Below are 12,148 nucleotides of genomic sequence, written 5' to 3' on the forward strand. Positions count from 1 at the left end.
AACTTGACTGCCTTAATCTTGGCATGATTTCCTTTCTAATATCCCAAAATGAATTCAAATTTCCCTAGCAACCATCACCAGGGACCACTCTATCCTTACTTTTGATATTTCCATAAATGCATTTATTTTCTTCATGGGCAAGCTAAAAATATTATTTTTCCCCTATATTTGGGTTTTGGCCTTATATCTAAAATACAAATGCATATAGCTATCAAATAAAGACAGTTTATATAATTCTCTAATGATTTGAAGAAACTAAATATGAAGTGAGACTTATTTAATTTGTTGCCAACAGGAATATTATGTGACACAAATATTTTAGATAAAATCTCATGACAGCAATTCCAAAGGCACTTCCCACTGAGGAAGCTGTTCTGATGGCACACCACACCCATGCTATTTTAATCAGTAGCATGTTCTGAAACTAAATAATAGTGGAAGGTGACTGGAATTAAAGCTCCAGGTTCTAGACCTGTGCTAACCAGTGTGACAGCCACACCCGACTACTGAGCATATGAAATATGGCTAGTGCAAACTGAGATGTGCTGCAGGAAAAATACAGACCAGATTTTGAAGACTTAGTATGAAAAAAAATGTTATTGATGTTCAGTTTGACCACGTATAGAATTAATATTTTATATATACTGGGTTAAACAAAATTATATTTAAATTAATTTCAACCTTTTCCTTTTCACTTTTAAATGTGACTACAAGAACATTTTAAATGACATATGTGGCTTGCATTACGTTTCTACTAGGACGGCACTGTCTGGACCAATGCCATAATTTATTGGACTTAGGCCTTGGCTTTATGACTTGATTCCTGTTAGGAAAAAAAAAACAAAAAAACAGTGTCCCTTCTACTCATAGGCTGTCAGGAGACTGGATTCAAATGAGATGCGTGTGAAATTGTCTTTAAAAACACAGTAAGATACTCTTCTAGCCCCGAGTCACCAGTTCCTTCTATAAGTCTCAGATTTCACGTTGTACAACCAAGTAGGTCAAAGAGTCTTCTCAATTCTTACTGTAGAACTATCCAGGGCACAAACACTTGAAAGTTTTTGTCTGGTTCATTAAAGAAAACCCCCCTGGGAATCGCCTGGTATTCAAGAGTTCAAAGCACTCTTCACTGGGGAGTCTGAGAGCCTGAGGAGGGTCAACTCGAGTCACTCTAACAATTCAACAAAGATGTGGTGCAGCACATTTGATTTCACTGCGTCTGCATATTCCTTGAGATTCCTTGAGAGCATTTTTATCGGTGTTTCTTCCTTTGGAGAAACCTATAAAACTCACATAGAACATACAGTGATACTGTGGAGAAGTGAAAAGGGAACCGTGATGAGCTCTGTTGCTGCTTCCCGAAATCTAAACACAGTTTTATTGATATTTTTTAGGAATAAATGAAACAAAGTTATTCCCACTCGAATCTGTAAAGTACCTTTGAAAGAATGGAAGTGATTTAATAGTCTCTAAAGAAAAGTGCATTGTCTCAGTATGTAAACACGGGTTAATGTGACTATTAATCCTTTTTCTCACCAACTATCACAGGACAAACTGAACTATGTCCCCGATCTCACACCCACCCTAAAAATAGGCTGTTACTGTCCCTTATCCTACCTCCTCTTGTTCAACAGAGCAGGCAATCATTTTTCTTCTCCCGGAATCCTGCCAATTAAAATGAACTGCAAATACTGCTGAGTCAAGCAAAGGCCTTTAAGGCTTAAACTTCAACTGGCTAACTCATTATTAGAAACCAGAAAGGGTGAGTCCATGAGGGGAAGGAAAGCCTACAACCAGTGGAAAAGGACTAAAGAGATAAAATGTCCCTTTAAGTCACCATCTTGCCGCTCAATGCAGAAACATGTTCAACTTCCTGCCCATGTTCTTCCGTGTGGAGACAGCAATGGAGTCAACATACTGAACACACTACAAAGAACACTGATAACAGGCTCCCAAGAGATCCCCAAACCAGGAACTACCAGTGTCCTGCCTGCACAGATCACTGTGCCAGGATGAGTGCCCCACCCTCTCACTCTCTGCCATTTGTAATTTCAGCCCCACTGAAGAAATTAGGTAGAAGAAAAAGGAGCCAGAGCTAGAGAAGGTGACTGCTCTTTACTTCCACTTAGCATCACACTCTTAACAATCTAATTTCAAAATCAATCTAACAATTATTCTACAACATTATTTTCTTTAGAAATGCAAGGTACTTCTGTGGTGGTCCAGTGGGTAGGACTCTGTGCTCCCAATGCAGGGGGCCTGGGTTTGATCCCTGGCTGGGGAACTTGATCAGTGTGCATGCCACAATGAAGAGCTCTGGAGACACAAATGAGACCCGGCAAAGCCAAAATAAATCAACAAATGAATATTTTAATAAATCATTTAAAAAGCAAGGTGGATGAAAGACAGTAAGATAAAGCCATAAGCTCATTTTCGTTGACTTTTAATTATTTTTCAGGCTACCAAAATAATTAACTACTTTGTGCTGTGTGCTTAGTCGCTCAGTCGTGTCTGACTCTTTGTGACCCCATGGACTTTAGCCCGCCAGGCTCCTCTGTCCATGGGGATTCTCCAGGCAAGAATACTGGAGTAGGTTGCCCTGCCCTCCTCCGAGGAATCCTCCCAACCCAGGGACTGAATTTCGGTCTCTGGCATTGCAGGCAGATTCTTTACCGTCTGAGCCACCAGGGAAGCCTGTTAACTACTTTAATAATTATCAAATTAAAGTTCACATCCTTCACTTGCTGGCCACCAAATGAAGCAGGGTAAAGGAATACTTAGGGAGTTCAGGAAGGTCTGTCCACACTGCTATATTCAAAATGGATTGCCAATAAGGACCCACTGTACAGCAGATGGAACTCTACTCCAAGCTCCATGCCAGCCTGGATGGGAGGGGGTTTGGGGGAGAATGGATACATGTACACGTATGGCTGAGCCCCTTCGCTGTTCACCTGAAACTACCACAAGGTTGCTAACTGACTACACCCCAATACAATATAAAAAGTTTGAAAAAAACAAAAGCTACCAGTCTCAATTCTTGCCTTTACTTAATTACTTACACTTGAGTATGATAGAGGAAAGGAGGAACTGAAGGGAGGAGGAGAACAGGCTGCAAGCAGAGGATTATGATGAGACTGGAGGAGTAATACAAATTCACCCCAACACTGCACACGTGGCAGAACTGGCACACAAAGCAAGCCTGTGCAGGACACTGGGCCCAGCCCTGCTCACCTCTTCAAATGATCTACCTATTCTTGATCTTCAAATGCTCTTGCCCCTGCTCCAGGTCTCTTCTGAAGCCAACAAGCAGAAATTCCTGCCTGGTCCATCTTTCCCCATTTATTCACTCAATGAGAAACCACTTAGAAAGCTATTTCAACCATCTTAAGAGATGGCAGTACTCTTTGAACTATGAGTGGTGGCTGGAAGGATACAAGTGACCTAGAAACATGGGTGTAAGTTGAGGAGAGAATAGGAAAAGTCAAGTAAGGTGCCTAGATTTCTGCCTGGGGAGTCTGATGGCTGAAAATGCCATTTAATGTGGGAGAGAACAGTGGTGTGGAGACAGGTTCGACTGATTGGTGGTGCCCGTGCAAAGTGTAAGCAGCGGTGTTGAGCGAGTGGTTTGACATTATGGGCAAAGCTTCGGGTGAGTGAGACCAGAGACCAGCTGGAGGCTGTAGGGACAGAAACGGTCACCGAAGCCAGAAACGGACATTTAGGCAGAGGGAGGAGAGTGGATCCACTAAGGACGACGAGGGACGACTCAAGGGGAAAAGAGCTTAGTCAACAGAGCCATTCTCGCTTTAAGAGGGTGACAGTGCGACATGTCCACTGTGCGATGCAGCCACGGCGGCCGCTGCAGCTTCACAGGAGGGGGCTGAAAATGAGATTCTATGGGAATGAACCTGAAGGAAGTCACTGGAGTCAGCAAAAGCAGCAAACTCCTTCAAGAGATCTGGTGGAGAAAAGAGAGACAGGGGAGTGCTTAAGGAGGGATATAACGGATATAAGGGTTGAGGGCATGTCAGGAAGGATATTCAAGCTTCCTTAAAGTTGATGGGAATCCCTACATAAGAGACAAATGAGATGGGAAGCCAAAGGGTTCAGAGTCCTGAAGTGAGTGTAAAGAGGAATACACTGTTTCAAGGAAGAATAATCATGTGAACAAGATTCCAAGTGGGGGTGGTTGGAAGTGAGAGTTCTAAATAAACAAAGAACACCTACTGTATGGAACAAGGAACTATGTTCAGTACCCTGTAATAACCTAGAATGGAAAAGAACATGAGAAAGTGTATGTGTGTGTGTATAAACACATACTTTATTAAACATACACTTACAAGTTAGAGCTCTTATCTTCGGGTTTCTACATTCTCCCATGGAGTCTGCTACTGTCCCCTGAAATTAAGGGCACATGTGCAACATGCACTTTTTTTTTGTTGTTCGTTTGTTTTTACTTTTTTGTGTTTGTCTTTTGGGCATGTGGGATCTTAAAAGGGCTTCCCAGGTGGTTCAGTGGTAAAAGAATCTGCCTGCCAATGCAGGAGACGCTGGTTTGATCCCTGGGTTGGGAAGATCCCCTGAAGGAAGAAATGGCAACCCACTCCAGTGTTCTTGCCTGGAGAATGCCCATGGACAGAGGAGCCTGGCGGGCTACAGTCCATGAGGTCACAAAGCGTCGGACATGACTGAGCATGCACACACGCATACGGGATGTTAGCTCCCCAACCAGGGATCAAACCCTTGCTACTCGGCAATAGAAGCATGGAGTCTTAACCACTGGACCACCAGCGAAGTCCCAGCAACACATACTATCAAACCAATGGCAAGTGAAGAGTACATCTCTAAGTACATTCTCTACTTACCTGATGTCCACTCCTCAATGCACTAAAATCTAGCCTTATTCTCAGTATAGGAACTGTCCTCTCTCTGGAATCAGTAACTTCCCAGATGTTCTCAACAATTTCCTAAAGTAAGACCCACTGGTCTCATGTCTTCATCACTTTCTGGGACCCCCTCATCCTCTAGTTCTCTGACATTCCCATCACTCCTTACTGTCCCCAGCTCCTCACTTCCCGCCATCTAGTAAGACGCTGATGTTCCACAGCTTTTCGTTTCACCTTCTCTTCGAGTCCTACCTGCTTTTCCTGGTTAACCTGACATAGATGCCAAACTATCAGCAGTGATTCTCAATTCTGTACCACCCATCTCCGCTGCTCTCCTGAGATCCAGTCCTTTGTTGGAATCTTCCCACTGGATTTCTTTCACCTCCATTCCCCTCAGGCATCCACCGCAAATACGACTGGTCCAAAGCTCAGTCATCTAAGATTTGCCTCTTTTTTCTTGATTCCCTGTAGATTAGTGACATCACCACTCACTCAAGCCAGAAGCCTTACTCCTTCCCTCCAGCTTTTTCTTGCCCACTCATTCAACCAGATACTGGTTGGGCTCCACTGCACCGCCCTCAGAACAACTTTTCAGATGAAAGAGGGGGCCCAGTATCACTCCTGCTGTATTTCCAGGGACTGCACATGTCCAGGTTATCCTAGATGGATTCCTGCCTTGGAGCTATGGTTCTCCCTGCCTCCAGATCTACCATGGAGCTCTACACTCTTCAAGAGAATCACTCTCAGTGTACAGGCTCTCTTCTTTAACACCTCCATGAGCTTCTTAGTGCCACCCCTGGGCAGCAGGGGGCAAGACAACACTTTACTTGACAGACAGCGATCCTCCCCTAAGCGCTCCACACAGTCTCCAGGCCTTTGCCCAAAGTGCAGTCATCAATGACATCACGGGGAACCTGTTAGTGTGCAAAACTTTAAGCTCCACCCCACACGTCCCTCTGACTCAGCTGAACATCAAAAGAAGGGCTAGTTAGATACCTTATATGCCCTGAATGTCTCAGCTCCCAAGGCAAGTTGAGTTTCCTTCCAGATCTCTATCTGCTGGGAATACGCCATCAAATCTTGCGCATCTTGCAAAATCCTGTACAATTGTCGGGATATCCAGCACAACCACAGTATGCAGCAGGCCATAAATATTTGAATGACTGGACCATTCAATCAGCTAACTAATGCTAAGTTCAGCTGAGGACCTGCAGAGTCTCAGGTACTCAAGCGCATGCAAAGTGGAAGGCTGAATGTTGAAGGCAGTTGGAAACAGTGGCCCAGAAATCAAAGGAGAGGTGAGCCGGCAACATTTTAAAGTCCCTAGCGACTATTTTGAGAATGCAGTGATGGATAGATTAAGTCATCCAGGTTTCAGATGGAGACTGAGAAGATGGCTACGGGTCAAGTCATGGGGGTAGCTGACATTTAAGGGACACAGTGAAGAAGGCAGAGAAGGGCAGGAGAACAGAGTGGGAAGGAAGGAGCCAAAACAGGTGTCATGGAGCTCCAAAGAAATGGATGGATTTGGCATGCGGTTATTGATAACTTTGACAACTGAAGTAGGGGGGTGAAACCAGGAGAGAATGAGAGATGTAACTGATGACAGCTGTATCATATCCTTAAGCCTAGTGGCAAAGAGGCTGAAAACGTCTGGTGGTTCAACATTTGCTGAACGCTTGCTATCTGCTAGGCACCACAAGCTAACACTGGGACTGTAACAGTGAACAGCAACACAGATAAGGCCCAAGACCCAGTGCAGTGAGATATATTGGGTAATTTTATGGAAACCCCACAACAGATACGGTAAGGAGCCAATGCTGGGTGGCCTGCCTTGGAGGAAAAGCAACTGTTGCCCAGGTATAATGGGGACTTTTGTGGTATAAATACAGGGATGTACCTAAGAGACAGGCATATAGAGGGGATAAAGTTCACATCTGATAATCTTTTTTTTTTTTTTTAAGTAAAGGAAAATACTCCTGGTAAAGCAAAGCAAAAAGTATTCTTGACACATAAACCAACTGAGGCTCACAGAGAACAGGGTCCTGTTGTCACTGAATGGCTAACAAGTAGTCTGGAGACCAGACTCATTGGCCAGTGCTTTATTCTCACTCAGACTGATACTGTGAAAAGCAGCAGCACCTCAAATGTTTAACACTGCCATCCCTAGGAGACAACAATGCTGCTGGGTCATGCGCCATATAAGCTTGCAACACCAGTCCAAGCCCTGGATCCTCGTGTCAGAAAATATTCGACTAAGATTATAAAATTATTAATAAAAGGCTACTAATAAAAGGCTTCAGTACCTGGCATGTGGTCAAACCAACAGCAAGTTCTTAATAAATGACAGATAACCGGCGACATTAATTTAGGGTGACGATCAGAGGTAATCAAAAAGCAAAGTGATAGCACAGTGATAAAAGCAGGGATTCAGGAGGAAATTTATGATCTTGGCTTCAAGTAAAGTTATACAACCACGTCGTGCCTCAGTTTCTCCATTTGTGCAGCTGGGATCATTACAATACATATCCTCCAGGGCTGCAAGGTACATTAAATAAGTGTATGTAAAGCCCTTACAACAGTGCCTGGCATTTAATAACTGCAAGATCAAGCCTTACTTTTACTATTACTGCTACTACTCTATTACTACTGCAACTACTAGCGGCACGGCTTGCTACTCGGAAGGCAATGAAAAGTGTCCCACCAGCAACCAGAGTACAGCAAAAAACTCTGCAACCCACACAGAGACAGCGCTAGAGGACGATCTACTAATGGCTCATTTTTAATGACAGCCTCCACCTTATGCTGCCAACTGTAAAACAGATTCCAAATGTGTTACCACTCAAACTGAGTTCATGGCAGTAAAGTTCTCAAGTGTCAAGAAGTATCTGAAGAAATACTCAAAGCCATATATCAATTACAGTTTTTGAGTTGCTGCTTAAGCAGGAAAACTGAAGTAAAACTAGTTTAGTTGAAGACAATAGTCCTTTAAAGAGATGTACACTGTACCATAGTGTGTAGATTACAAGCAGCAGGACTCTATACCTATCAAAATATCCTGGGTTTAGATTGTGCCTACCAAGGTGAGGCATCCAGAAAATATGAAATTATCCTGATATGGTTGGGGAGAGGGGAGGGAGAATCCTCTATAAAGTTTATATTCCTCCACTTCTCTGCTTTAGATGTAGCCTAAAACATTTTTCTCCTTTTTTTTCCACAGAGATCACAATGTTCTCAACTTCTTCAGTTTAGTCCTAGACCAAAACAAGGTGAAAACCTATCGCCTAAAATGGTTACTGATCGTTCATCTTTTCCGGAAGCTTTACTTTGGATATTTCAGCCATGTCGAAATGACAAGCATTAAAAAGGTGGAGGTAATGCTACACAGACTCAGATCGAAAATTAGACTTGTTAATAGAATGTTGATCCCATGAGTAATGCTCACAGCTGTGGCATCCAACAATGGAATTAACGTTTCAACAGGAAGTAGAGAGCCATCCCAACACAACGGGCCACTCCATCCAGCTTCAGAATGCTTAAAATTATCCTTCCGGGGCTACACAAAGTGTGCGTCCTAGGGTCCCACCGATGGATGTTTTGTTGTGAGTGGTTTACTGAAATCTTTTGGCTCAACAATGCGACAAATGCTTACTTTGACATAACAAGATCAGTAGGCTAAAGCCCGGACATGGAAACAAACCCGTTTTTTAAAACTATCAAATGAGCACGTCTTTTGTCCACACTATTTTAAAAGCCTTTTTCCCCTCCCTTGATAAAGGCTCAGTGGAACATGTACTTGGCGGATCCTTTCGGAATTACCCCGTACAAGTCATCCTATCTTATCATCAACATGAATCAAAACATTATAAACTCAAGGTTACTAATTTCTCCTTTGCATTCGGCCCGGCGACTGCCGAAATCAATACTGCATTTTTTTTTTTTCTGGAACCTACTTTCGATTTTCCACGGTTTACTTCTCCGAGTTACCGTCTAGTTGTACAGCTCGAGCTCGCCTTTTCCCAGAGACCGAGAATGCTCAGCCTATAGATCGCTCTGCGCCTCTTTCCTGGAGGTAGCCTGGACGATCAGAGGCGCTGAGAAGCTCAGTGTAACATTTAATCATGGCGTTTGTAATTCGGTCTCCTGGCTTGGGCAGCTAGACACCTGAAAATCCGCTGATGCCCAAGGCTTTTGAAATCGGGTAACCCTGGACGGACACGGCACAGCAGCCAACAAGGGAAAGGGCGAGAGCAAATAAAGCAAAGCCTGCACCGGCAGCAAAGAATAGTCCGGGAGAAGCGCCAGGCGCACCCAGTACGCGCCGCGCCCACCCGCTCGCGCCAGGGGCGCCCCTCCACCGCCGCCGCCCCCTCTTCCCGGGGCTCGGTACCCCCCCCCACTACACTGCCCGTCCCCCGCCACCAGGCACCCCACGTCGCCGCCTGGCTCCCCTCCCAGCGACCCCACCTACGCGGCTCGCGCGTCGGGTGCTGCAGAACCACCCCGGCGCAATTCGGCGCGCACCGCCACCGCCGGCCGCAGCGCCCCCAGATCGCCCCCTCCCCCACGCCTCATTGTTCCCGGGTGGCCGCGGGCAGCGAGCGCCCGAGGGCTGGCCAGGCGAGGAGGACCCGAGGGACAGAACCGCCCCCCCGACTCACCCGCCACTCCGCACAGGAGCACGAAGCGCAGCAGAAGCGCCATGGTGGCGGCCCGGCCGTGGGAGACGACGGCAGGTAGCCGGCTCTCACCCAGGGGTCTCAGCCTCCCGTCTCCTCGCGCGCTCCCGACCGGCTGGCGGCGGCCGCACCTCGCAGCCTGGTCCCACCCCGTCCTCGCTCGGCAGGTGAAATACGTCACTTCCGGTAGTAGCAAAGCCCAGGCGGCCCGCGCCATCCCCGTCGGGTGCGTGGGGTTGCTATGGCAACGCGGAGCCCGGGGAACCCTCCCGGGAAAGCACTCTTGCCCCGGGGAGCTCGGGAGTTGAGGTGCTCCAGCAGCCACTCGCCCCAAGCCGGAGCCTGGATCCACGCCTCCATGCCTTCAGTTAAATCGGGTTGGTGCACGTGGGTCGAACCAGCTATTCTTCTCCCCAGACGATTTCAACTGCTGTCGTACCCTGGCTTAAAGGCACGGTACGAGACAACCCTCGCCCACCTGACCCCCGACGCAAAAGGGCTGCTAAAGCAGTTGGTCCAGCCTGCACTTACCCCACCCTCGGAGGAGAAGGGGTAGGAGCCTCCAGCCACGCCTCCTACCTCTGGAGATTTGCTGCTGGGGCGGGCTCTCCCACCTAAGGATCCCGGAGTGGGCTTGTATGCTTAGCGTCCTGAGGTTCATGGGTCGCAAAGAGTCGGACACGACTGAGCGACTGAACTGAACTGAACTGTCCGACTCTTTGCGACCCTGTGGACTGTAGCCCGCCAGGCTCCTCTGTCCATGGGATTCTCCAGGCAAGAATTCTGGAGTGGGTCGCCATGCCCACCCCCAGGGGATCTTCCCCACCCAGGGGTCGAACCTGCCTCTCCTACGTTTCCTGCGTTGGCAGGCGGGTTCTTTACCACTAGTGGAGTGAAGTCGCTCCGTTGTGTCCAACTCTTTGCGACCCTGTGGACTGTAGCCCACCAGGCTCCTCCATCCATGGGATTTTCCAGGCGAGAATACTGGACTGAGTTGCCATTTCCTTCTCCAGGGGATCTTCCCGACACAGGGATCGAACCCCTGTCTCCCGCACCGCAGGCAGACTCTTTACAGTCTGAGCCACCAGGGAAGCTTTGCCACTAGCACCACCTCGAAGGAGGAAGCCAACTGGGCAGCCCCTGGGCATTTGCTCCCATAAGGTAGGGTCCTTTGGGCTGTTGTACTAGAAGGCTAGAGGCTTTTCCGAGTCTTCAATAATGATGGAGCTAATTTGGGAAATACCCAGATTGGGTTTCCTCCCTCGTGTTTGAAGGTTATTCCAGCCCTGAGATTGGCCAAGGATCAATGAGTTTGAAAAGTGGGGATAAGTAGGAACAGCTAAAGGCTTGGGGGTGGGGAAGAGGGTGGTGATCGGGAGACCTGGGAATGAGATCTTGAATCTCCAGACTCTCCCTGTCAGCCCTGCGATGTCGCTTCTGCCTCCAGGGGCTGGCCATACTTGTTCTTCTGTCATTTTGCTACTTCTCCTTGGTTGGTCTTTGCAGATAATGTTTATTTATAACTGAAAGTGAAAATGTTAGTCACTCAGTCGTGTCTGACTGTGTGATCCCATAGACTGTAGCCACCATGGCTTCTCGGTCCGGGGAATTCTCCAGGAAAGTATATTGGAGTGGATTGCCATTCTCTTCTCCAGGGGATCTTCCCACCCCAGGGATCGAACCTGAGGCTTCTGCACTGCAGACAGAGTTTTACTATCTCTGACGGTAAACTACTGAGAGACTTTGGTGTTCCCAGGAGTTCCTTATCAGGAATGAATTAGAGGAGAAAAGCACTGGGTGAGTTCTCCAGAATGGGGCAATAACTGGGCAAGTAACTTGGAAATAGCACCTACCTCATGGAGCCTTTCCTGGTGGCTGGGTTGGTAAAGAATCTGCCTGCAAGTTGGGAGACCCAGGTTCAATCCCTGGATCTGGAAGATTCCCCTGGAGAAGGGAATGGCAACCCACTCCAGTGTTCTTGCCTGGAGAATTCCATGGACAGAGGAGCATGGTGGGCTACAGTCCATGGGGTCATAAAGAGTCAGACGCCACAGAGTGACTAACACTTTCACAGGTAGCTATGAAAATTAAATGAGATAATTCACGAAAGAATGCTTGGCATGTTGCATGATACATAGTAAGTGCTCGCCAAAGTGGAAGCTAGTAAGAAGTGATGGGAAAGTCTTGATATTTATCAAACCACCAAAGAAAGTGAAACAGTTATCAGGAAGGCCAAGCTTGCCCCCCTGCAATTTAGGTAGGTGGTTTGCAACCCTGGCTGCACATTAAAATTATTGGAGAACTTTTATAAAATACAAATACCTGAACACCAAGTCCGGCAATCCTGGCTTAACTTGTCTCCAGTGGAATCTTGGCTGATTTAAGAAGAGTTCAGAGTAACTGCTAAGGACTTCCTGTTAGTTGAGGAAACAAGAATTCTACTGGGTATAACTGAAGGTGATGGTAATGGGTTAGTCTCTAAGTCGTTTCCCACTCTTGCGACCTCATGAACTGTAGCCTGCCAGGCCCCTCTGTCCATGGCATTTCCCAGGTAAAAAGACTGGAGTGGGTTGCCGTTTCCTT

General features: G+C 46.9%; 1 protein-coding gene across 1 annotated transcript in view; it reads right to left on the reverse strand.

Moving 5' to 3' along the window:
• CXADR (CXADR Ig-like cell adhesion molecule) overlaps positions 1–9,699 on the reverse strand; it is a 44,869-nt gene extending 35,170 nt beyond the window's left edge. Inside the window, exon 1 of the mRNA XM_068970338.1 lies at positions 9,548–9,699. Within this exon, the coding sequence (XP_068826439.1) occupies positions 9,548–9,590 (43 nt within the window). The 5' untranslated portion in view covers positions 9,591–9,699. The remainder of the gene's footprint in view (positions 1–9,547) is intronic.
• Between the last annotated feature and the right edge of the window lie 2,449 nt (positions 9,700–12,148).

Source organism: Capricornis sumatraensis, chromosome 1 (assembly GCF_032405125.1).
Source record: "Capricornis sumatraensis isolate serow.1 chromosome 1, serow.2, whole genome shotgun sequence".
NCBI classification, from domain to species: domain Eukaryota; kingdom Metazoa; phylum Chordata; class Mammalia; order Artiodactyla; family Bovidae; genus Capricornis; species Capricornis sumatraensis.